The sequence below is a fragment of the Pezoporus occidentalis genome, unplaced genomic scaffold (genome assembly GCF_034315485.1).
Source record: "Pezoporus occidentalis ecotype Australia unplaced genomic scaffold, CSIRO_AGI_Poc_V1 ctg12, whole genome shotgun sequence".
Classification (NCBI taxonomy): Eukaryota; Metazoa; Chordata; class Aves; order Psittaciformes; family Psittacidae; genus Pezoporus; species Pezoporus occidentalis.
The window spans coordinates 6,316,027-6,341,222 of record NW_026912994.1 but is presented as its reverse complement, the minus strand read 5'-3'; the positions used below and the strand labels follow the sequence as shown (position 1 = coordinate 6,341,222).

The window sequence follows — 25,196 nt, the reverse complement described above, 5'->3', positions numbered from 1 at the left end:
CAAAAGGAATGTAGACTTTTCCCACAGCATTGCCTTACCCCTAAGGGTTCTTTTTTTTTGTTAGAAAGATACTCTAATAAGTATCCATATCCATGTTTTAAAAAGCCACTTAGTGCATTAAATCCACAGAGATTAAGGAGAATTTAAACTCTTCCAGTTTCTTACAAAAATACAGATTTTCAGCATATTTGGATGGCAGTGTGAAAAGAGATATATTGCCTCTGATAGACAACTATTTCTATTAATCTTCTATTCTGTCTTCCTGCATTTGTGTAACCAACAGTAAGTTAATCTATCTACAGCGACCCTATCACACATCTGTTTTTTCTAATAACCTGTATTAATAGAAAACTAAGGTGATAAAAATGACTTTTCTCAATCAAGGATTTATAGAGTCCTTACTTAAATTTAACCACCACATATCTGAAGACTGGAAATTATTGCAAGAGGAGTCTTAATGTTAGCTGTCGGCCTAAGCCAAAATACACTTGAATTTTGTTAAACCTAGATGTGGATTGGAACACAGTGCTTGGACACAATTGTAAACGTCTTTATATTGATAAACAAGGGATTGTGTTGAGGGTGTATATATAAAGGAAAAAGTGGAAAATTCATGCTGAATAGTTAACCTACTACAAATCAATTGTGCAATACACATGTAACAGCTTAACTGCAAGTGTACAACCAACCATTTACTTTCTAAGGTGGAAGATGTAAGGTAAACCTATACACTCGGACAGAAGGAAAAAAGAATCAATAACCTCACTGTGGCTTTTCCATTTCCAGATATGATGTTAAATTTAGAGTGAAGAAGAACATCCAGATCAGGATGCAACTTTAAGAAGGTTTCCAAAGACTAACCTGGGTTTTACCTGGCCTGCAGTCAAAGAGTAGACATTTTACGGATATTATATATTTCAGTAAATTTTCTTGTTCATTTGCCTACCCAGATGAACTGAAGGCTTTTTAATGTGAGCTGCAGAATGCTGACATCTGTTGAAATATCATGACTTCAGCATGCTCAACACTGCACAGAATCAATCAATAACTGAGTTCAGAAGGGACCTCTGGAGATATCTAGTCCAGCCCCTGGCTCAAGAAGGGTCAGCTGCAGCACTGCATATATACACACTTTCAATGCAATAACTCAGCTGCACAAGATCAGAATTACAAGTGGTTACAAGCCAAGAATATGCAAAGAATAGAAAATCTGCTGCCTTATGTTCAGAACTCTGCAAACAACTTGCAGTGTTTAGTCTTATAAGATATTTAATTATACTCGAGGAATCTTTGCCAGAATCATGTGGTTAACTGCCAAATAATGCCTACTCTGAGCAGTGCGAAAGGGCTGCCTCAGCAACATTTACCATTTATGGTATTTAAATATCATTTTGGCTCAGAGGCTAATAAGTCAAGTGAGCTGAGGAGAATGCTTAACTAAAAAGCTGTCTGAGCAAGCCCAGAGAGAAAAGCAGCAGATTCCACTAAAATTTCTCCAAGCAAGACTCAGGTTCACACACAATTCTTGAGCCTGAAAAGAGTTTCACATCTCCATGTATTTTCATTGTAAATAAATCCAGCTTTTACCAGATCTCATGTTAACAATGGTACCAACTCAAAAAATAACAGATTTTATAGAGCAGAAAATTGGTATTAGGGCACTTGTCTCATCTTTCTTTCTTCCTGTAAAGTATTTTTCTGTCTCAAGCCTGAAGTAGTACGGTCAAAATATTTTCTACAAGTTTTCCAAGAATTACAAACTTGATTTATACTGGCATAAAAAAATATGAGACCTGTATGCTCTTAAGACATGTAGGGATATTTCTGCTTTATTAAAGACCTCAGGTTGGTATGCCATTTTGCAAACTTAGGTCATGAGAACTGGATGCTTAATAGCTTATCAGTGTTTTTTATACATCTACCTCCCATCATTTATTTCTGCAGTTATAACCTGTATTTTGTAAATGGAAGGCATGTTTTAATTATCCTGAGGAGATGCTGTCAATGAAAAGCAGGGAGAAGTCTGGATGCAGTACCTCCATTACATGCCTTGCATTACACAGAAAAACTGTTAACGTAAGACTGACAATTATTTAAGCCTATTCTAGTCAGGATGGTTAGGGATATACACAGGAGGCTGAGTTCTACTTTACCCAATCTGGCATTCTATTTATTTTACTGCAGGGTAGTCTTCCAGCCCTATCGTGCAGCTCCATGTAGGCTCCTTCTTTCTCGAGTCTTTCCCTCTGTATGGGGTATCACCAGGTCATCAGCATTTTAACCTGTTTTGTCTGCTCTAGTTTGTTCTTCAACCCGCAGCATTTGAAAGAGATGCCACCCCAGAAATCCCACTATCAAAAGGCTGGCTACACCAGTTAGAATCATGATTTGGGAGAAACAGGCAGAATAGAACAGGCTGTTTCAGCTGGCAGGGACTTACAGTGATCATCTAATCCAGCTGCCTGACCAGTTCAGGACTGACCAGAAGTTAAAGCATGCTCTTAAGAGCATTGTCCAAATGCCTCTTAAACACTGACAGGCTTGGGGCATCAACTACCTCTAGGAAACTTGTTCCAGTGTTTAACCACCCTCTTGGTAAAGAAATTCTTCCTAATGTCCGGTCTAAACCTCCACTGGGCACAGCTCTGAACCATTCCCACATACCCTAGCAGCGGATACCAGGAAGACGGGATCAGCACCCTCCCCTGCACGCACTTGTAAAAAATCTCCATGCAGAGAGCAGGGGACAGAGATATGAAGTAGCCAGCTGAGTTCACAGCGGATCATTCTGCAGTCGGCTGGCCAAACAGTGACAGCCTTACTGCGATTTTTTGCAGCAGAAGTGGTGCTTGCGTTTGCCTTCAGAACTGTCTGCCTTATTAATGACTACCTCTGTTATTTGCATCAAGTAACTGCTCTTTTGTCACTACCACTAACAGCAACTACATGGGAGGTCTGAGCACATACACCTGCTAAATCCATTTTTAAGGCAGCTCAGTTGGCCCACAGCTAACGCATTCACCAACCAGCATTAGATACTGACTAGTATCTGGTCTGACATGGAGAACTGCAAAAAAGGTGCTTCATTTTATGATAGATCAAGCCAGGTTAGCTCTGCAGTGAAAATGTGCATAGTGCTGAAGCAGAATTTCACCTTCACATGTACATTCTCAATGTTTTGTGAAGCTGCCCAGGCATAATTTGACTTAATTGCAGTGTATCATGATGTATAGAGATACCACTTCCACTAGGAAAAAACTGGGCTGTGCATGAGCTGCAGAAGCACAATAGGAATGGGCAATCACGTAAAGTGCAAGTGTTTGCTGAGGTTGCCACTGATATAAAAAGTTACATCTCCGACAGTCCTTCCTTTCTTCCTCCAGCAAATCCACATTGGCAACAGAATAGTTACCTGTGGTAGTATTTAAATAGTTCTGCTCACTCTGTTGAGTGAGTAAGGAAAAGGATGCTGTACTAAGCATGCTGTTAAGGAACCCCTCAAATCAGATAAATAAGACTCAGTTTGAGAGCAAGGATACATTTGAAGTTAGACTAGTATAAAGAAAAAAAAGAGAAAAATACAGCAATATTATGAAGTTGGTGTCAAACTGGAATTGTAAAGCAAGATGTGTTTGGCATTGATGTCCAGAAAAGATACGGTACTTCTAGTACGGCATTGTTTGTGGTCAGTTGTCTCTTCTTGATGAATTTATATTAAAAAAACCTCAAAATAAGACATTATCCTGAAACCACTCCTCCCCCCCAAAAAAAAAGCCCCACCCCAAAAGACCTTCCCAACCCCCCCCAAAACCTGTAAATTCCAGCATGGGGACCCTGGGCTTTTCTTATCAGCTTTGTTTTCAGTTTGGTTGGCCATACTAGCTTCAGCACTCTACGCTGCAACCCAGTTAGATGCTTGATCAACACTCTGAAGTTTTTAAGACTAATCTGAAGAAACCAAAAACACTGTCCACATGTCTGCTCCTAAATCCAAGAGAAACTAATAGAAAGAAACAAAACTCGCACTAACAGAAGTGCGAAATTACCTTTTTAAAAAAGCAAAAAAAGTAGACACAGCTATATCCTTAGAGTCTGTCTTATGGCCTCTATAATTTTAATTCTAACATTGAGAAACAACTTGCTTAAAAATGTATGTCATCCTTTGATTTGTAGTTTGAAGTCAAACATCAATCCTACAGGTACTTTACCATTTGTGACTCTTGCTTTGCCTAAGCATGAGGCACTAGAGACAAAAAGCTTAGATGTTAAAACAGGACACTTCTAGTACTTAGCCATTTTACCTGTGATGTGGGTTTTTAATTGTTGCACAATCACTCTACTGACTAAATTTTTCTTTTCTGGTAAATCCATCTGATGTATCATTAGACTGATGTATCATCATAACTGATGGTACACAAATGACTAAAATGTGCATTTGCCCTTTATCATTTGTTTCACAGTATTTGCACACCAGCGCTGGGCTTTGATACATTCAAGTTAACGTAGTAATCATGGGAAAGAACATCAGTGAAGCTGGCTTGGAAGTCAATTCACAGAAGTCACATAAGCTGGAAGAATTCATAGCTACATGAGAAAATGAATGCAGACAGAAATGATATTCAGTGTCAGAAACCAAGTCAATTTTCCTCCAGGAAAACAAATGCTACGTCTGACTCTCAAATGCTTCGGGACCAATTTTCAGTGATCAATTCTAACTAGGGCTTCCTCCCATCCTCCAGCTTGCCTACCTCAAACCCACGTGCACGACAGTCATTTCTGGAGAGTTTTATAAATTTAGCTAATCCTATGAGATAGCTTGATGGCTGACGGTTTGAGTTCCCATTAGCTAATCCACATCAGCTGCTCTTGGAAATATTCTGTGGGGTAACATCATGCCCATGCTTTCAGAATTACTCAGGCATATATTAAGTTACCAGTTTTTATATATATTTTGATGACTTCCACTTTACATCTGAAACTTAAGAGCATTATAGAATTCGGCAATCCAAGCTCGGATAGTTTGCCCCTTGGCCAATGCAGGGCCATTCTGAAGGCTATTACAATAACCATCTGGTTTCTGTCATTCTGGTACATCTGTTCATGGCCCTTGATTGCTTCACAGTTGAGAAGACCATAAGATGTAAGGTGGAGGGGTTTTTTTCTTTCTTTTCTTTTTAAAATAAACATTTTTTTTTTCTGTCAGCATCTCATTTAACTTCTGCGTCATTCTGCAAGCACTCATCTCTCATTTGCACCCAAAATTTGTTCCCCTTTTACTGGAAATGATTTATATCAAGAAGATGTCTTTAGAGAACATAATTTATATTGATGGCACAAATCCTATATCATTAAAAGGTCCCATGCATGTTTTGCTTTTGCTCGTCATTTTGGGTCTGTAGTGGCATTGTGGCTCATGTTTGGTGCTGAGGTGCTGAAAGAAGACAAATAAAAAAAAAAAAAGAACTTTAATCTTACAAGCTGTTAGTGACCCATAGGGAGTGCTCTGAACTAAGAACTTGGGAACATTATGGAAAGCACTGGAACAGAGTTTCTTTGATGCTCATGACAGCTTACCTCTGACCTTTTAATACCATAATAAAAAAACCCTCCCTTTCACTTAATCCTCTGAGGCTAATTCTTACATAGCCAAGAGGTTCCACCAGGTTACTGGTTCAAAATGCCATTTGGACATTTGAAAAGGATAGACTTGTATATTTTGGAAAGTCTTCTATAGTCCTTTCCATTTATGTAATGCTTGAAATACAGCAAAATGCTTTCAAATGAATAGTGACTTTTAAAAGCTGTTGCAAGTATTTAATGGCTGTAGGCAAGTAAGATGTCATACTTCATTTACCTTAGGCAGAAATATATATATCAGAGAAACAAAGCTGTAGCCTCTTAATTAAGTCTTGAAAGAGAGGTTGCTTATTGGAGAGATAACCTTCTTTGAAAGATTAATGTCTAAGGGAGGTCATTCTGAGATAGAAAGAAAAACAACACATAACCTAAAGACAGCATCTCTTATGACTAGAACAAAAGACTCCTACCTGAAAGCCTTTCTTCCACCTGGTTATATTTTATGGTCCCACACACACCAGAAGGAAGAGTGACAGGAGCAAAATTAACTGGTTTTCCAGAAAGCATCTTCCTTCACTGCTCTGATAAACTGGTTACAGCAGGGACTCTGACAGGCTTTCAGGTGACTCTAATCTGCTCGTCCAATGATCAATGAGTGCCTACAGTAATCGGATTGGAAGGAATACAGGCTTCCCAACATAGACACTTATGCTGGGGAGGCTGCACTAAAACAAACAAACAAAAAAGAAGTGTGAACAGAAAGCAGGGGATGGGAAAAAGGGGAACAGATGTGAAGTCAGGAAAGTGCACTGCTGCCAGGGAGGGAGAAACGAGGTCAAAAGACAATGAACCAGAGTAGCAGTATTTGTTGAATAGTATTTGCTCACCAAGAGAGGCAGTATTAGGCCTCTATTCAAAAAAGCAGTGAAGGCATTTGTTAAGCTGGATTTTCAAAGAAGTACTGCTCATTCTCTGTAGTTCATCTCTACCTGTATATCATCTGTAAGAAACTGCTGTCACAGGAAAGTAGCTGTGAGGATTCAATTTAGTCTACTTAGTCTTTTACAAGCCAAATTTAGCTTCACCTTGATTAACTTAAGATTCTCCATGGACTACCTAATGGATCCATCCCAATTTACGCAGCTATCAGATCATTTAAGTGACCTGAAGATATTATTTTCTTGTCTCAAAAAAACAGAACACTGTTTATTTTGATTTTTTTTTTTAATACCGTTGCATTTCTTATGCCCCATCCCATATGAAGTGTAGGACTTTTTCTGACACAGTGCCAAAAACCTCCTACAAACAGCTAAGTACCTTCAGTGTTTTTCATGCAAACCAAAGGAAAGACTGAGGTTACTCAGTGCTAGGCAGAATTAATAACAAGGAAGCAAGAGACAACCACAAATTAATCTGAGACTGATGGGTTAGAAGGAATGCTATGCCCCAGTAAGCCTAGCTAGTATGCAGGGCCCAATGCAAAGAGTACTGAAAGTACTTGAAAAAATCCCCCTCCTTGTGTTTAGCAGGACCTGGAACAGTAGTTCTTTATGGGGCAAAGAGCCTTTAAAATGTTGTTTCCTACAATAATCCCACAAAAGGAAATTCCCCTTGACAAAAACAAAGGAATAGATCTTCTAAAGGGCAAAGAATGTACAAAAGATGATCAGAAAACATAACATGTGGGCAGATAGCACCTGTAATCTACTAGCAGGTTTAAGTATCATCTTGTACTACAATTCATAACATCTGGCTTATGTTATGGCCATGTTTTTTTTCTTTGAACAGTTTCTCACTGTCTTGCTGCCAGGATGTATTGGACTTTTCTGAGTTATCTGTGAGCTTGATTTAATTCAGAAGGTGGAGCTTTTTGCCTTTAAAAATAAAACTGAGTTTTGCTGTTAAGACAGACAATTTACTTCACGTAAAGTTTCCCCAACAATCACAGCAGAGATGCTCCTCCATGAGACACTTTCTGTGTTAGGACAGCAAAGCCAAAAATGACAATATGAAGTGAAATGTTGACCCAGACAGACTAAGAGATGTGTCCAAGGACCACAGTAACAAGTTAAGGAAAAGCTGGCACTAGTCTGATACTGATGATGTGCCAAGAACATCCATTCCTTCTTAAATACAAATGACTTTTCACATAAAAAAGGAAAATATTTCTCTAGCAATGAATGAACAAACTGAGCACTGCATGGAACCTGAAAACCTTAAATAATTTTGGAGACAAAAAGGAACTGCAGAGAGATGGGTTACAATTCAGAATCAGATTTTACAAACTTTATTCCAAACATCAATGTCTGGTTAAGAGAGGATTTTTGAAGCTTTCTCTTATTTCTGCACATATACTGATTTCCTGCTGTAATCTGTGTTCAGAAGCTGAGCATTTAGAGAAGCCTTAGCAGCATCATTCAGAGACTCAGAAAACTTTAATGCAATATTATTGCATTATTGGTCTGATGGAAAAGATGTATGAATAGAGAAGAAATTTGGAAATCATGAAGGCAAATCCATATTGATCTGAGTATTGGAGCAAGTTACTGCAATCCTCATGGCAGCAGGGATATAATGAGTTTTAGGGAGGAAGTGGAGGGGACAGCTAAAGCTGTAAAAATGAACACATGCTTTTACAGCCGGTCACGCATGCTTTTAATTCTGTTTTTGTTCTTCCCTGCACACTCCGTAACTCCCAGAAAATAGAATGAGATGCAAAATAAAGGCACTAACTCTGCATAATAGTGGCAATGCAGCTTCCTAGCCCCAGACTAGCTAAAGTACAGGAGGAATCCAACTCACAACAGCCACTACATAGGCTTAAATAGCTCAGCAGAGTACACAAGCCCCGGGAAAGACGAGGTCACCATTGCTCCCACGTTAACATTGTGTGTCAAGCCTAAAATAACTCAGAAATTGTTAGCAAGACAGGGGCTGTCTTTTTGGTTTCTGTGTCCCAGTGAAGAATCAGCAGGTCCCATGTCAAAGACAGCTCCCTTGAGGTGGAATGCTCTCAATTGGCCCTTAGCTAATTCAGATGAAATGCTTCAGCGAAATTATAAATGACAGCTTTGAGAACAGATTAGTTTCAGGCTTATTTTAAATCAATGTTTTCCTACTTTATGCCTTTTTTTTTTTTTCAGAGGGGGAAGAGGAGAGCAATGAAGGTATGACTTCATTTCCAATTTGGTAATCAAGAATTAACTCATAGGTCTACCAGAACTGGTTTGTTTTCACTTTAAGCTTGTCTAGGGTTTCAAGTGGATCCATACAGACAGAATAAGGGCAGGCATATCACTCAAGTGATGTAGACAAATAGCACAGAACATTGGCAAATGAAGACAATCTTGGGATCCAAGGCATCAGGGTGTGTTTCTCATGAAGCTGCATGTGTAAATTTGGGGCAGATATTATTTGGTCATAGAAAAATGTAATAGTTCCCTTGGCAGCTGTCACTCAGCAGTCTGTTGGACAGGCAGTGCCAAACTATTATAACTCCAGGAAAAAAATCATTTGCAGATGTCAAATACCAAATACAGGCTGCATTGCAGAGAGAGGGGGAGTCTAAGGGAGAAGGACTGTAGAGGGAGGGAACTGATCATCTCCAGGCTATAATGAAATGCCTGTATAAGCTAATGCCAGGTGAGATTTTTAAGAATGAAGACCATAATACCGATTGATACTACCTCACTCTTCAATTTATCTGTGGGATTCTGCCATCTCTTGTCTGCACTGCGATTTCTGGTCTTCTAGACCGTGTTTGTACAGATCCTAGTGCAGAATTATGGCTTTCATGGACTTGCTTTTCTTGGAGCAGCGACATCTTTTCCTACAATGGAACGCCTCTTCCAAAACTTAACCTTATTGCGTTGTACCACACTAAGCCCTTCTTGGTAATGTCCAAGCATTAACACCATTTCCTGAAAGATACATATCACTTCTCATTTCACAGTACTAAAACATTTAAGTTGCAGACACCTCCAAGGGAAGAAAAGGTACCCAGCTGACAACAGAAAAAACTTAGAATCCTCTTATAATCACCTTTGTTAAGGATCCAAGACTAAAAAAAAATATAAGAAATATTGTGGCTATCTTTGCAGAAATAACAACAGGCTGAGATATTTACCTTTGACTGTGACCTGAGCACTGCAAGATGCCTGTCCTGTGCTGTTTTCAGCCAGACAGGTATAAATGCCATCATCTTCTGGTAGGGCATCTTGGACAGTCAATTTTGCAAGTCCATCTTCAAAAGTGGAATGGGCATACTGAATTGGCTGGTCTGAAGACAGAAAGGAAGAGAATTGTCTTAATACATTAGACTTAAATTTCAAAAGCGCTTCAGTGAAATCTGGGTGTCTAACCCCAGCTAGTATATTGAAGTGCAGAGCCAAATCCCACTCTCTGGTGCACAGTCGCTGCTCTCTAGTGACTACAAACTGCAGCATTCCAAGCACAAAGCAGGATACGATTGTCAGAAAGATTTTGGCATTAGGTTCACTGGGTGCTAGCTTGAGTAGCAGCAAGAGGAGAAAATTTTAGCTTTGTATTTTGAATAGATTCCCTTTCAGGTGGATAAGAAATGTCTAGTGTGTTTGTTTCAGAAATTGTATCCATCTTGTACTTGGCCTGAAATAGATATTAGGATTATTGTCTAGATGTGCAAAACCTGTTGGGCATGGAGAAGCACTTGAATTTGTCCATTAAATAATTCTTAGTGGAATACATTCCGAGACAGTAAAATCCACAATGGAGTCAAAAGGCTGATAGGCTGATTTACACAAGCAGTCAATCTACACTATAGTACTGGTAACAGACAGATACAATCTGATCAATGGTGACATGACTATTAAAGAAGTTCATTTTAAGAAACTGGTTCCTTGAACTGCTTTGGAACAGGCTTAAAGGCTAGTGTAGATGATTAAAGTTGCCTTGCTGTTCTTTCAGGAACTGTTTTCAATCTCAACCTTACTTTCTGAAATGCTTCTTCAACCTGTTTTCCCAATATTAAATAGTTTCCACTACTGACTCATCACTGGTTGCTCTCTCAGTGTATGCAATGCTTAAGAAGGCCTGCTATCTGTGTATAAACACCATGCTGGAAAAAAGAAATTAAGGTCATCTAAAAGAAGAAGGTGAAACTGCAGAGAAATTGTGTAGGACTGAATCAAAGATATCTGCCAGTTGTGAAATCTTGGTCAAAGAAAAGATCAAAATTTTGTTTCATTTACAAAATCATTTTAAAGGATTAGGACAAAAGCTCTATGGTTTCTAAGAACCAGCTTTGCACTATGACTAGGATAAATTAAATGATGGGACCGATTTTTCTCATATCCCAGATTTTCAGCACTGGGAAACTCAGAAGGCAGTCACTATCTATGCACTATCTATCTGCATACAAAGTTTCATTCTGAAACACAAATGTGACAAAATCAGCATTATCCAATACATTAAAAAATACAATAGATGTTATTTTTCCTTTATTTAAAGTTCATCTGTTTTTTCAAATAGCAAATTTTCTACCACATGAAAAACTGGACTGACTAATTGAGTGTTCGGAAGACTCCAATTTCATGATAAACTCTCTCCACCTTCTTCACAGGTCACATATTCTTATTACTTGTTCCTTTGAGCTCCCTTTCACTCAGTTACACACAGACTGTTGTAACTATTAGGTCTAAAGTTGTGGGAATTACATTACATTCAAATGTATACATGTAGAGCTAAAGCAGGCAAAGTTTTCTGTAAGAGGACATGGGGCAATGGACTGCTTTCCTGGTCTGACTGTATAGAACATGAGAGGGATCCTGTATGGGATTCTGACATTGAATCTACTGATGGTGTCTAATGACGCTGTGATGATAACCATATCAGAAATATACTCAGAATAAACACCATAACATCAAAACCAGAATGATGCCTTTTAATTTCTGTTTTAAATAAGAAAATGAATAGGCTAAGTGTTCTGTGTGGAAAAAGAAAATGTGATCTCCTTCACTATGTCTGCAAATTTTGTCAGGGCATCCTATTTTTCCCTCCAGCTCCCAATAAAACTGTGACTATTTTTTTAGCACTACTAACAAAATAGTGAATTCAAAGAATAGCCTTTTCATGAGACCTCAGAAAACAAATATAAATACATCAGCCCTGAGGAATAACCTGCAGCAAGATTCTAAGTTATGACCATTATACTTTTATTTTGATCTAATAAAAACAACTCTCACGGTAGTGAAATGTTCCCTTCTCCAGAGGCAAAACAGTCAAATGGCCATGACAGCTTGGCAGCAGGAACAATAACAAAAAATACCTTTCTGCTGCTATGTTATACCAGAAGAAAGAAAACTTTCCCCTGGCCCATTTATTAAAAGCTCTCTGGGCAGATCAGAAAGCTCTCCTAAAACCAAACACAATTCAGAGAATTGTTATGTTAAGTCACGGTCATACTCTCTTTAAACTCAGCAGAAAGAGGTTCAATTCAACTCAGGAAAAAAAAAACAACACACACAAAGAAAGCAATATGAAAAGAAAGATATCTAAAATACAGTCATATAGGCCTTTTTCCTGCAATTTAAAAAGAAGTTACCAAAAAAGCAATTAAAGAAGCTAAAGTAAGTCAGAGTTAAATGTTGAAGTATTGCCACAGAGAGCATGTATAACTTGTTGATAAGGCTTTGGCGAGGTCACAACTAAAATACAAGAAGTTTACTTTCAAGGAATTTGCTGGTAAATCAGTGAAAATTCAGAAAGGAAGTTAAAATAAAAGGCTGATTGAGAGCAACAGGACAAACAAACCATCTTGGAAAAGTTGGAAAAAAACTTTAAATTATTAAAATAGACAAAAAAGTATAAGAAAGAAACTGAAGATGGTAGAGCTGCAAAGAAGAGCAAGAGTTCAAGTGCTCTTATTTGTGCAGTGTCTTTGAATATGAATAAAACTACTCATCATGGATGCTATTTTCTGTCTTGGTTGACCTGAAAGAGAGGTCAATCTATATAATGGCTTGGAAGATGTTTTACATTTACACAGCTGGTAAAAATGCTCGGCACTTAAAGTAGTACTTGTTTGTAACATTGTGCAAGAAGTTACTGCAAGTCTTTTAGTTTTCAGACAGTATGGATCCTCAGAGACTGTGGGAAGGCAGACTGGACAACATACTGTTTGGTAGCAAGCACTGTTTCTCAAAACAGCCTTCTGTTCATGTCTCATGTGATCTGATAACTTGGTCTTTACATTTGTTATTTCACTGGGAAATAGATACTTTTCTGACTATTCCTTGAAAAAAAATCAATTCTAACTTGTTATCATTGTCATGCTTGGAAGACAATTTGCATTTGACATTCTCTTTTGAACTTTACATATCTGGTCCAATATAATTTTTATTTCTGTGGAGTTTTGCAAAACTGCTATATTTTGAACAGTAGTGTGATTGCTCTCAGCAAATTAATTTTTTTCTATGCCATAGCTTATCAGTTGTGAACGTAAAAAGCTTTGTGTTCCAAAATGGACTGCAGATTGTGACGCACCTTTTTAAAACAAAATTTCTCTGCCTGCCTCAAATTATATACTGTGAATATACTGCTTTCTTCGTATGGCCAGTTGATGAAAAACTCACTCCATCATGTAATTTTGCCAAAAGCATTGTTATGCCTAGCTGGAGTAATATTTCAGGACCAGAAACACAACTTTCTCTTCTATTTGGTAATGGATATAAATATGAGAAGTTTGTAGTATTTACCTAGCTAGTAGACAGGAAGGAAATGTTTGCATTCAAAAGAGTATTACAATAGGCAGTTTGATCCTTAGGTAAAATAATAACCCTAGGAGTGTACTTGGAATTATCAGCATTAAAAAACTGTTTATAATCCATTCAAGTTTGTATCAGAATAGTATATAAACAGTTATGTATCACAATCAGATGCAAGACAGAAAAGCATTAAAGTGGTATGTTTTAGGATTTTGAAATAAAAGCAGTGTGTTTATTTCTGTAGAGTAGTATATGATGTCCCTAATCTTTATTACAGTTTCTTATGCTTCTGTTAAACTCATCACTGCCTTTTGATTTAAGAGCAGAGTTAATGCACTGCCTTTCACATACAGAACCCTAATAGTTGGAAATCCAGCTTATCTGAAAAAAAAAAAACAAAAAAAACCCAACCAAAACCAACCCAACAAACAAATCACCCACTTTTACCTCCTTGTGATATTGATCCAACTACAATTAGAAGCTTAGATACAATATAAACATGGCTATACCTGAATAGGGGCAGACTTATTTGAGACTAATGAGAAGAAAGGTCAATGCAGAACAAACATGCTGGAAAAAGGCAGAGGGCACAGTGCTTACTCAAGGACTACATGCTGCTTATTGATCTGTAAGGTGACACTGTATCTATGCCTGATGAACTGTAATAGAGTCATTTGAGACAGACAACTGAGTATACTACATCATTCAATAACTAAGGGAACCCTCTTCCAGGGTATCCTCTGTGAGCAGGGGATACCCTTGGAACATGCAGATTAAATGACTGACCCAATGGGTCAGACTTGCTCCTTCTGGGTGGCAAGACACAATTCTTGCATAGCAAAACAGTGATTCTACTCATGTCTGCAAAGGAGAAACTGCAGAGTAGCCTTCAGAGGGAAAAACAAATTACTTCCAATGGGACAGTGTCAGAGCCTTTACTCACACGTTTCATGTTGTAAATAAATCAGTGGTCTTTCTATTCTAGACATGGGACTACTGGGAAGGGGAACAGAGCAGGCTGTGGGAACATACCAATCTCAAGGTTACAGTTTGTTTACCCAGGCACCTTTTTCAATTACTCCATTTACTCTGAGTAGCTAAAGAAAATCTGAGATCATGCACAAACACTTAATTTCAAAGCAATCCTGAAAGAAACATCTTTATGGCAAAGCACGCTATTCTTTGTCTTCAAATCATACAGACACACAAAGAGAGATAGCCTGAGAGAGCCCATGAAAAAATCAATTGCACTTCAGGAGTAACAGAGGTGATCACAGGTTAAGCTGAATAAATCTGTCTAGTGTTTAAGATATATGGCTTTAAACAGAAAAAGTCCTCAGTCAAAGCGTGTAGTCCATGGATCTCTGAAATAATTTGGAATCTTAGCAGAATGCTGATAATTGGCCCAGCTCTGATACTGAGGAGGGACTGTTAAGGAAACCTGCATGTTCAGTTGTGTAAAATAGGACAGGGTAGGACACTACGTACCTTGATAAAGTAAAACAGACTTTACTTATCTTTTTTTCTTTTATTTTTGTAAGCTTTGAGCAAGTTTTAGAATCTTAAGAAACATATTTCTAGTAGATAAACAACCAGAAAAGCTGTGATTTAAAGATCTTGGGGACATAGCTGCTAATACCAATGACCTGCCCAGCTAATGGAAGAATGGAATCGGTATGAATTTCCTTCCTGCCATAAAGAGTGATATACTGCACCTATTTTGCTTAGAACCTTTTATCCCTACAGGATCATTATGCCAACCCGTTCCTCTTAAAGCCTAAGCTAGTGCCAAAGGAGTGGGGGTAGCACAGGATTCAGCATCCAGTAGCAGCACAGCCTTTGCTGCAGCGGCGGGGAGAGCTGCGTTTCACAAAACCCAGGAGACCCAGCCTCGTACAATCTTGTCACCAGAGTCCCCTGCTGGACCTCCTGGAAAACTGCAGCAAGACAGAAAACTGCTCAAGAAAACCACTTTTCGTTCATATTATTTGCATATAAACTGAGTTTCTTCCAATATTCTCGTGCATTATACTACGGTGATTTAGAGTGCTTTTTGCAGTATCCACAGCCTTGCTATGTGCCGATGAGAGTGACATTTCAGACTCTGGGTGTACGTTAAGTGCTTGCATGCAAGTATTGCAGACCAGGGGATTACTTACCATTGAGAAGCCATGTGATCTGAGGCACAGGTACGCCTCCTACACAGCACTGCAGGACAAAGTCTTGCCCTTCACTCACAGTGCATCCTTTCAAGACACTGGAAAAGCATGGCGCAAACTCTTGAACTTTAGGACCTTTAAAACCAAAATGAAAACAGTTCCTTTAATCCAAATTGACAAAATTATCTTTTCCACTTAGTGACTATTTCTAGGTATGCTTAGGTGACTTGACTGGGCTAACCATGGTGAAGTGCTTTGTTGGGGAACAGAAATCATTCTAAGCAATAGACTGGGTTAGCAAACTAAAAATCTTTCTAAGCAATGGAAGGGGTTCTTCTATAATCTACAAGGAAGGCATTGACAGCCATCAGCATGTATCTTAAGCAGTCATTTTCTATGCCAGATTCCACCATTTGCAGCCAATCACTAGAAGTGCATGCAACATATTACCATTTTTTGCTCAGCGCAAAGAACAAAAAGGATAATTCCTCTCTTCCCTTGTCTGTCTTCTCACAGTCCCTCTCCCAAAATTCCCTTGTCTGGCAGTGAAAGAGGGTGGCTTGAGGATGCAGTTTACAGGTCTCTCATGAGACAGAGAGAAAATATCTTGGGTATTGTGGTTTAACCTCAGGCACAGCATATAGAAAAACACTGCAAAACCATGATCATAGCTCCAGGACAAAATGTAAAGCCAGGTGTAAAGATTAGAATTGAAGATAAGATTTGCTAAGAGGCAAACAAATCCTTTAGCCAGACCAATAAGACAGTGTCTTCAAGCTCAAAATAATTTGTCTCTGGGAGGTGTGTTAAATTTAGCAGAATGCAATTCTCATTCCTTCACTTTTCTTCTCTCCCTCTTTACTGCAAGGATTGGTTTGTGCTCACAAAACACTTCAGATACACAGTGTCCTATAGAAATGCTAAGCAACTCCAAAAGAACTAAATGCAGAAAACTAACAAACAAAACTTTGGCAACCTGTATTAAATACAAGCATTAATAGAAAACCTCAGTGGAGAACAAGCCTCCCTGTGTACAAAGCATTCCATGAGATGGTTTTATCTATAAAATCAACAAAACCAAAAGGTCAGAAGGGAAATGGATGCAGAAAATGTCTTGCCAGCTATTACATACCACATTATTCACAGAGCTGAGAATCAGAATTAACCTGCATTGAGAAGTCGTAATAGAAATGATGTAGTCATCACCACCTGACAGCTTAGAAAAGCCCAGCCACAGTTTTCAAAGTGCAGATGGGGTTACAGAGAGTTTACTTACTTCTGACAGTTAACAACCAGCTGGTGGAAGTCTGGCCTGTGGGGCTGAAAGCTGTACAACCGTATGATCCACTGTCCCCCAAACAGGCTTTCTTTAGCCATAGGCAATGAATTCCATCTTCTTCATATATTTGGACATTTTGTCCAGCTTTAATAGTTTCACCCTCTTTGAACCACTCCACGTCTGGTTTTGGTTTCCCTGAAACTAGACAATCAGGTATTTGAATTTTTAGGAACAGGTATTCCCCTTAGTGTAATTCCATTGTTTGCTTTAGTATAAATTAGGCATGATTTACACATACAGAATTATATAACCTTAATGAGCAAATGATACAGAGAACTTTCTTTAAAAAAATGGTTTGATATTTCTAATTTTCCAAAACCTCTAGGCCGGTCCATCTTCTTCTAAAATAACAAGTAATTGATAACTTGAAAAAACCGAAGCACTTCTATCTGAAAGTAGTTCCTCTGAAAGTCACAGACAAATAGATGTGATGAAATATTACAGCAGAAAGAAATTTCTCCCCATTCCTTCCTACCCTGCTAAACCAGTTTCTCCCACCACCTAGCAGAACTTCACAATCCATCGTACCTGCCACTGAGGCTGTTTATTGTGACTATTCAGCCTGGAGAAGAGAAAGCTGAAGGGGGATCTCATCAGTGTATATAAATATCTGAAAGCAGGGTGTAAAGAAGATGAAGCCAGGCTCTTTTCAGTGGTGTCTACTAATAGGACTATAGGCACTGAATACAAACTGAAGACAGGAGATTCTGTCTAAACATAAACACTTTCTTACTGTGAAGGTTATTAAGCAGTGGCACAGGCTGCCCAGAGAGGCTGTGGAGTCTCCCTCCCTTGAGATATCAAAAACCACCTTGACATAAACCTACTTTAGGTGATGTTGCCCTAAAACTACCTCCTAGAAAGACTGGCATTGATTACATGTGGGGAAATGCCAGACAAAAGAAGGGATGGACACTATGGCATGGAACAATTTGAAAATTTCATTGAGAAGAGTATTGTGGAATTAGCACAAGGCTCTGATTTTATTTCCAAAATGCTTTAAGAGGACAATTTGCAATTAACGAGGAATTGCTTCCCCACCTCCACAAAGAGAATAGGAACCTGATTAACCCCACAGCTCTGATAACTTTCACCCCTTTACCTCTGCTCTTGAATTTAATCTCCTGGCCTTCTGATGCTTCCAGGCTTTGTGGACAGCTCACAAACTGAGGGGGTATTCCCAGAGGCTCCCTCTTCTCCTCCATTACAGCTTTCCATGCTCCAGATCTGTTTTCTGCTTCTCTACTCCTTGAACTGACTTGCCCTGTCAGAGACGGAGTTTGTTGAGCTGACATCAGCGGCTGCATAGCCCTTTTCCTGTCTTCACCCTGTCTGATGAAAGTGGCCTGGGGTTCTGCCTTTGGTTCTGGTTGCAGTTTGACAGCCTGTAGTGTGATGGTGCTTGAAGTTTTCTGCAAGACCTGAGATCCATTTCTTCCTTCTTTAGGTTCTTGAGTAGATACTGCATTGGCTTCTTGGTGCTGTCCCTGCCTACTGTCTTTGGCTTCTCTAGCAATGTAAAAGGTCTCTTTCTTTGCTGCCACCCTGTCTTTGGTTTCAATCATGAGTTCAGTGCTGCTGGATTTCAGCTCTTTAGCAATCCCATTGCTAGTTGCCTGTTTGAATTCTGAATTTTCAACAGCTTTAACAGCAAGTGTTGTTGGTTTTGATGGCATGCTGGAGGAAAATAATAAGTATATGGCTATGACACTGTATAAAGACTAATTATTATTATCAGCAATAATATGATAAGTTTACAGATATAACACTGTATAAAGACTAATTAAAATATCAGCAATGACATAAATGCACAAGCTCTTAGCAAGAAGGTGAATTAATTAGCCTTTAGTTTCCTTTGCAGAGATTAAGAACATGGGTGAAAGAGGTGAAGTGAAAAGCTCTAAAATGTGATCAGCACTTAGATACTGTCTCAGCTGAGGAGTTTCTGGATATAAATCCACTGCTCAGGTTTGAACATGTTTTGTGAGTCAGACGCTAACCCTGCATACACTGCTTTACATAGGTAGTAACAAACTGAGATCCTGGAATAACTATGATGCAACACTACTTCATGCTTTAATAAATTGAGGCCATGTATAATTATAGCTCAAAATGCCACAAAAAAAAGTTCCCTACAGGGAAATTAAAATGTAAATTGTGCTGTTGTCTTGGGTTCAGCAGTAGCAGCCATTTTTCTCCTTCTTAGTAGCCGGTGAAGTGCTGTGGTTTTGACTTTCAGCCTGGGAACAGCCATGGTAACACCAATGGTTTTAGTTGTTGCTCAGTAATGTTTACTCTGACCAAGGACTTTGTGAGCCTCATGCTCTGCCAGGGAGGAGGGGAAGCCGGGAGGAAGCAGAGACAGGACACCTGACCCAAACTGACCAAAGAGGTATTCCATACCACAGCACGTCATGCCCACTATATAAACTGGGGTGAGCTACACGGAAGGGCTAGATCACTGCTTGGGTCAGTCTGGGTATTGGTCGACAAGTGGTGAGCGGTTGTATTCTCTTCCCTTGTTATTTCCCTTATCATTATTATTATTGGTGGTAGCAGCAGTGATCTGTGTTATACCTTAGTTACTGGACTGTTCTTATCTCAACCTGTGGGAGTTACATTCTTTCGATTCTCCTCCCCATCCCTCTGGGAGCAGGGGGAAGAAGGTGGGGGGAGTGAGCGAGCAGCTGCGTGGTTCTGAGTTACCATCTGGACTTAAACCATGACAGTTCTTCGTGGTGCCCAGCGTGGGGCACAAAGGGTTGAGATAACAACAGATCTGACTGGAGTGTGTCTAATCATATTTGTCACAAGCATTCATTATTTCAGATTAATAGTCACTCGTCACAACGCTGATTTATTGGCTTTCAAAGTTGTTGCTCTTGATCTCAGAGTTTCAGCATGTTGTCCCTTACTTATAGCTGGTATTTGATGTTTTAGTGTTTATTGGCTGGAGGGCCTGAGCTAAGGTTCTTGTTTTGCTGTACTTTATGGTAATTACTTGTAATACAATAGACTCATTGATCATGAAACTGGCCTGACTTGTGTTCTCAGCGTGGTCATCACCGCTGTACTTTGGGAGGTATATAATAGAAATGTTTAACAATTACACATCTTTTTTTCCCTCCTTGGGTGGTCAACCTATGACAAAGACATTCACTTACCTTCCCAGCCCCCCCACCAGACTATTTACAGAGAGTTCTGAAGGTTTTGAATGGCCTTTGAATACCCTTGAGACCTGCCTGCTGATTGTGAGGGGATCACCATGCTGGCACACGTACAGAGTGTGTTTTACTCATGATCATTTTGTCTAATCTCAAAAGAGTCGGCTTTGGGTCTTGTCAAGGGTTAGAGGATGATACATGGGGACCTAGAGATTTTCCCCGAGGCTGGACAGTCATGAGTGGCAGGGTGTGTGGGATAGTGTGGGCAAGTATCTAGGCCAGTGGGCCTCTCTAGTGCTTTAGAACTTCACCACTGAACGAGTGCAAAATCCAGAAAAATTAGTAAAACACTTCAATGAGGTGTGTTGTCATCCTGGTCATACCAGAGAGGGACAAATCATGGCAATGTGCTGGGGCTTGGCCTGTGCTTGCAGAGACCTGTTCAACATCGTCCAGCACCTTCAAAGGGAAAAAGATGTCTCTGGATCTGATGGCAAAGCAACTGACAATGCAGCTACTCCAACTTCAAGTACAGCAGCTACACCAACCCCAGTGACAAGTACAGCAGCTAAACCATGACAGCAGTGAATTTACTCTTTTTAATTATGGTGTCTTGTAATTTAGGTGATTTCAGAAGAGGGCTGATCAGGAAACTTGACTGAAAAGCAGAGGAGGAAGAGGGTGTGTTGTCAAAAAAAAAAAAAAGAAAAATTCAATTCACTGGACATAACATCAGCTATGGTTTTATTAGGAAGAGTTTCTTGGAATTATGATGGATCTGCTGCTCTGTACTTTAGGGGGACAGGAATAACTGATTAATTGTGGATTTTAATCTAAGTTTCCCTCACTGAAGTTGACTACCCTGACCATTAAGCTATTATCTGTAGAGCACTGTGTCTGTCTCACATTTCCAAAGCATTACTGCAAGGCAGAACTGGAATGTATTTGAAAAATGGGAAATAATTTCTAGCCCAGCTCTGTTTTGCAATATTTAGTCCCATTAACTTATTCTCTCAGGAGATTCAGGGCATTTCTTCAGCCCCAGTTAAATGCACTAGAGAAATAATGCCTGTGGGATTTGAAGCTACAACTGTAAGATTTTTACATTTTACAAAATACATCATTTTTTAATAAATTTTGTTTGTATATTCAGACACTAACAAAGACCATGGCCACACTACGTGTTGCTTAAGATAGCAAGAACAATCAGCTCACTACTGACAAAGTGCTTGCCATTTTTTTACTCCAAAAATGAACTTTGACCAATTTGTGCAGAATATGATTTTTCCTCACATAGTTTTCATTCAGATTGTCTAACTGTTTGGCTACGTGGGAACAGTGAACATAAGCCATCTAAATTTTGCTTTCCTGAAGCAGACCAGAATTCTATGTTGTCACCAGTTCTACCAGCTAATTTTGTAGGAGTCTATCAGGACAGCTGGATTTGGCAGTAAGAAAGAGTCTCATTCCAAGTAAACATTTTATAACTTCCAAATACAGACTGACCCCAAAATATTTATCACTGCGAGGAAGGCTCATGCAGTAAATGTCAAAATTAGTGCACTGCAATTAAATATTCTGAGAAAGTATTCCTGTTAAAACATACCACGGTGGCTGAGCATATGTGTCAGTCTTATCTGGACCTGAAATAAAAAATGAAACAAAACCAGGTAACTTATATATACAATACTGTAGAGAATTCCTGAATCTGAAAAATTTTAAGCAAAGAATACACTTAAGAACGTTCACTCTTCATATCCTCAATACACTGAATTTGCAATTGACTACCACATCTGAAATTTGGTATGGACAACAGCAAGCTGCTCAGCTGAAGACCAAAGAGGTCTTGGTCCATTTTGAGACTTGAGTTCACAAGTCCTTTGAGAACTAAAGGTTCTGCGAGCCTCAGAGGCTCCTTGTTGGGGAAGAGAAGTAAGGAAGAGATTCCAACTTGAAGGCAACTCATCAAATCTTATGAGAATGCCACTGAGCTTGTAGAAGTGGAGAAAAACAAACCATTAGTACTACACCTGAGCATGCCCACAGTGAAACAGCAGCTGTCCTCTGACTAAAACACAAAATCAAATTAACAGCAGTAAAACTTCCCCAAACCAGAGCTCACCTGTAAACTCTTACCAATTCATTTGCTGCATACAAAATACTGTCATCTTTAACATGAATAACACAAAAGCTAATGTATCATATTTCTTCACTTTGAAACACCACTAGGAAATCTGGGAAGATGGCCCAGCTATACTGATTTGCCAAAGTACATCATCAGCTGCATCAATATAACTTGGCGTATATTTGCCCACAGTCAGTCATTTAGTTCATATGTCTGTAATTCTCCATGCATTCTCCCAAAGCTTGACAGTATTTGTTTCTCTTGGGGACATCATGAAATAAATAGTTGAGAGGAGAAAAATACCACTCCAGATCAAGTATCAACTGCATCTCTCCATTTTTCCCTAGTTAACACTACAGAACGCATCTTGTCTCCTCCTGGTCAGATCAAAGTTGCATCTAAAATGTTGTTGAAACTAGAAACTGCAGTAGAAAGACATGTAATAATGAATTTGCAAGATAAGGAATCTTGCAAGTCATCAAGAAATACTCCATAAAAACACTTTCATAGACTTTGCCTTCAGGAAAAGACAAAAACATGTGATGGATGATACCCTGATTTCCACTGTGTTTTGCAAGCAAAAATCCACATCTAAATGCTGGGACTTGCCACGCCATCCAGAGTGACCAAAAGAATCTATTTATACACACACAAAAGTTGCCATGAGAGAGGGAAATGACTCACTGACCTCACTTCAATAAAGTTGTCAATAAAGAGTAACAGAAATTCTTTATGTAAAAAATAAAGCTGAGAAGAGACTGAATAAACACAAAAAGAGGAAACTGAACAACTACTGCTTGCAGACAAGACAATACCATGCTACCTTGTCAATTAAAAGAATAGTTTCCTCTTCCCTTTCCACTTTCCACTATGGGAACTTGGGGAAAAAATGTAGCTTTTGGAACACAAGTACCTATATATGAGATTTCATGGATTTTAAATAAAAGGGAGTAATTCTGAGCCACTTGATTGTCTGCTAGCATCTTGCAGCAACTCCTATGACCTCATTAATAGATAATGAAAGAATTAGGTATTATACATTGCGGCTAGGTAAGTGGAATCATCCGATTAGTCAAGTACATTGCAAGAGAGTGCCCTTTTTACTGACCTGTACTAATCTAAGAAAGAATGCCTGCATTATTCAGAGATGTGGTCAGCATCTGAAGCAAACATATACCACAACTGACTTTGTGACCCCAGTTGTGCACCATGTCTCCAGGCAGATGTACCCATTGAACAACAGAAAGCTCACCATTTCAGAGAGAGCAAGTAAGGATCAAATTTCATGTAAAAAAAAAAAGGCTTATTGAACAAAATGGCCCTTTCTATAAAACATGAGTTGAACAGGCAACCTGTAGAAGCTCCTTCTAAAATGGTTTCATCAGATTGGAATTTACAAATAAGAAGTACAGCTTTAAGTGGTAAAGGCTAGTTGTGGCTCTGAAGGTCCCAAATATAAATTCTCTTTTTATTTAGATTCTTGTTATCTTACAGAGTGACAACATTGATGTGAACCTAGAAATCTTGCATCAAAAAATTCCCTGCTGGGTGCCCATGTAAACCCCTAATCTTATGACTGCAGCTGAAGCCAGCAGCTGTTGGTTTAATCATTTAATTGGGTCCAGTGACTGCTTACCCACTGAGTGATGAAATTCTTTTTCAGGGTGGTTGCTGAAGGCTGTGTGGTTTTGAGGCTGATGCAAAGGGCACCCTAAGAAGCACCAAACTGCAAAATGAACTGTATATGGTAATGTGTATATGGAATAGAACATCCTAAATTATTTATGCAATTTATTTCCTTTAAGAGCAGTGAAATAAGTTGGGAGTTGGGGAGCCTGAATTTTAATCTTATTTAACTGTTTTTCCTCTCTTACAGTTTAGAATTATGTTCCTTTGCTTTACTGGTTCTACAAATACAGATACAATTCTGTTGCCCAAAAGGGAGCTGGTACAAATGTGCATCTGGTGTTGGTACTCAGCAAACACAAAATAAATTACTAATTATAATGACAAGTGCAAGGTTTCCATGCACTGAAATGAAAATCTATGTTAAAAACATATTAAGGTCAAAATCACAGTAAAAGTGAAAAGCTGATTTTAAAGAGAGTTGTTTCAAAGCTTTTGGATAGCATATTCCCCACTGAACCAACACAATGTTTTCAGCAGTAGCACACTCCAAGCTGTCACAGTATCATTTAATGGAGACAGAGATAACAGGAAAAAGTGAAAGCTTACACTGAGAACACAGCCAAAGATATTTTAAAGGAATGTCTGTGGTTTACTTGTTTTCTTTCCTGTAAACTCTTTGCTGTACCTTGAACAGTGAGCTCTGCAGACACAGATGCCTTCCCAGCGCTGTTTACCACTGTGCACGTGTAAATTCCTGAATCAGTAAGCTGAGCATTTTGAATTTCCAGGAACTGGATGCCTGTTTTTTCAAACATGTTGAAACGCTCATTTTGCTGCAACTGAAGATCACCCTGCAAATATCACAAGACACCATGAGACAGCTAGCTATTGTAAGAGAAAGGGAGCAAGAATTTTTTTGGTAAAACATCAGGTCAAAATACCTTTCTTCTACCTTTCAGCCAAATCCCTTCTATGAATAATACTCAGACGGTGCAAACAAAAAACTGTGTCCAAAATTTCTGTAATTCGTCTGTAGAAGGTTGTTTTTTAGTGCATTTTGCCACCCAATGATTTCAGTTTCATTTTGGCTTTTTCACTATCTACTATATCCATATTCCTAGAAAAAATTATTTTCACCATATATGGGCTCAAACCAGTTTTTCATGTTTGGTCCAGGAAATCAAACCACACTTTTAGCAAAAACTCCCAAGCTGGGGAATAGTTCTCTATCCCTCTGTAGCTCTTTTATGCTGTAACACTTCAGGAACTCAAAAGAATTCTGCACCAGAATTCTGCATAAAGGCCCTCTTCAGTGGCCAGGTGAGGGTGGCAGAAGGCACTAGGCATAGAGAGGCATCGATGTTCTTTTGCATTGCCACACAGGGGTTAAACGAAAAGGTATGGGTTTGAGGCAAGAAGAAATGCTTATAGTGTGCGCTCACAGCCCAGAAAGCCAACCGT

General features: G+C 39.0%; 1 protein-coding gene across 4 annotated transcripts in view; it reads right to left on the bottom strand.

Annotated features, from left to right (window-relative positions):
• MYLK (myosin light chain kinase) overlaps positions 1–25,196 on the bottom strand; it is a 227,777-nt gene that overhangs the window by 95,123 nt on the left and 107,458 nt on the right. For all 4 annotated transcript variants that reach the window (XM_062607068.1, XM_062607070.1, XM_062607069.1 and 1 more), the window contains 6 exons: positions 24,421–24,586; positions 21,588–21,624; positions 17,920–18,494; positions 16,755–16,958; positions 15,479–15,613; positions 9,704–9,856 (listed from right to left, as the gene is read on the bottom strand). In XM_062607068.1, the coding sequence (XP_062463052.1) occupies positions 9,704–9,856; positions 15,479–15,613; positions 16,755–16,958; positions 17,920–18,494; positions 21,588–21,624; positions 24,421–24,586 (1,270 nt within the window). The remainder of the gene's footprint in view (positions 1–9,703; positions 9,857–15,478; positions 15,614–16,754; positions 16,959–17,919; positions 18,495–21,587; positions 21,625–24,420; positions 24,587–25,196) is intronic.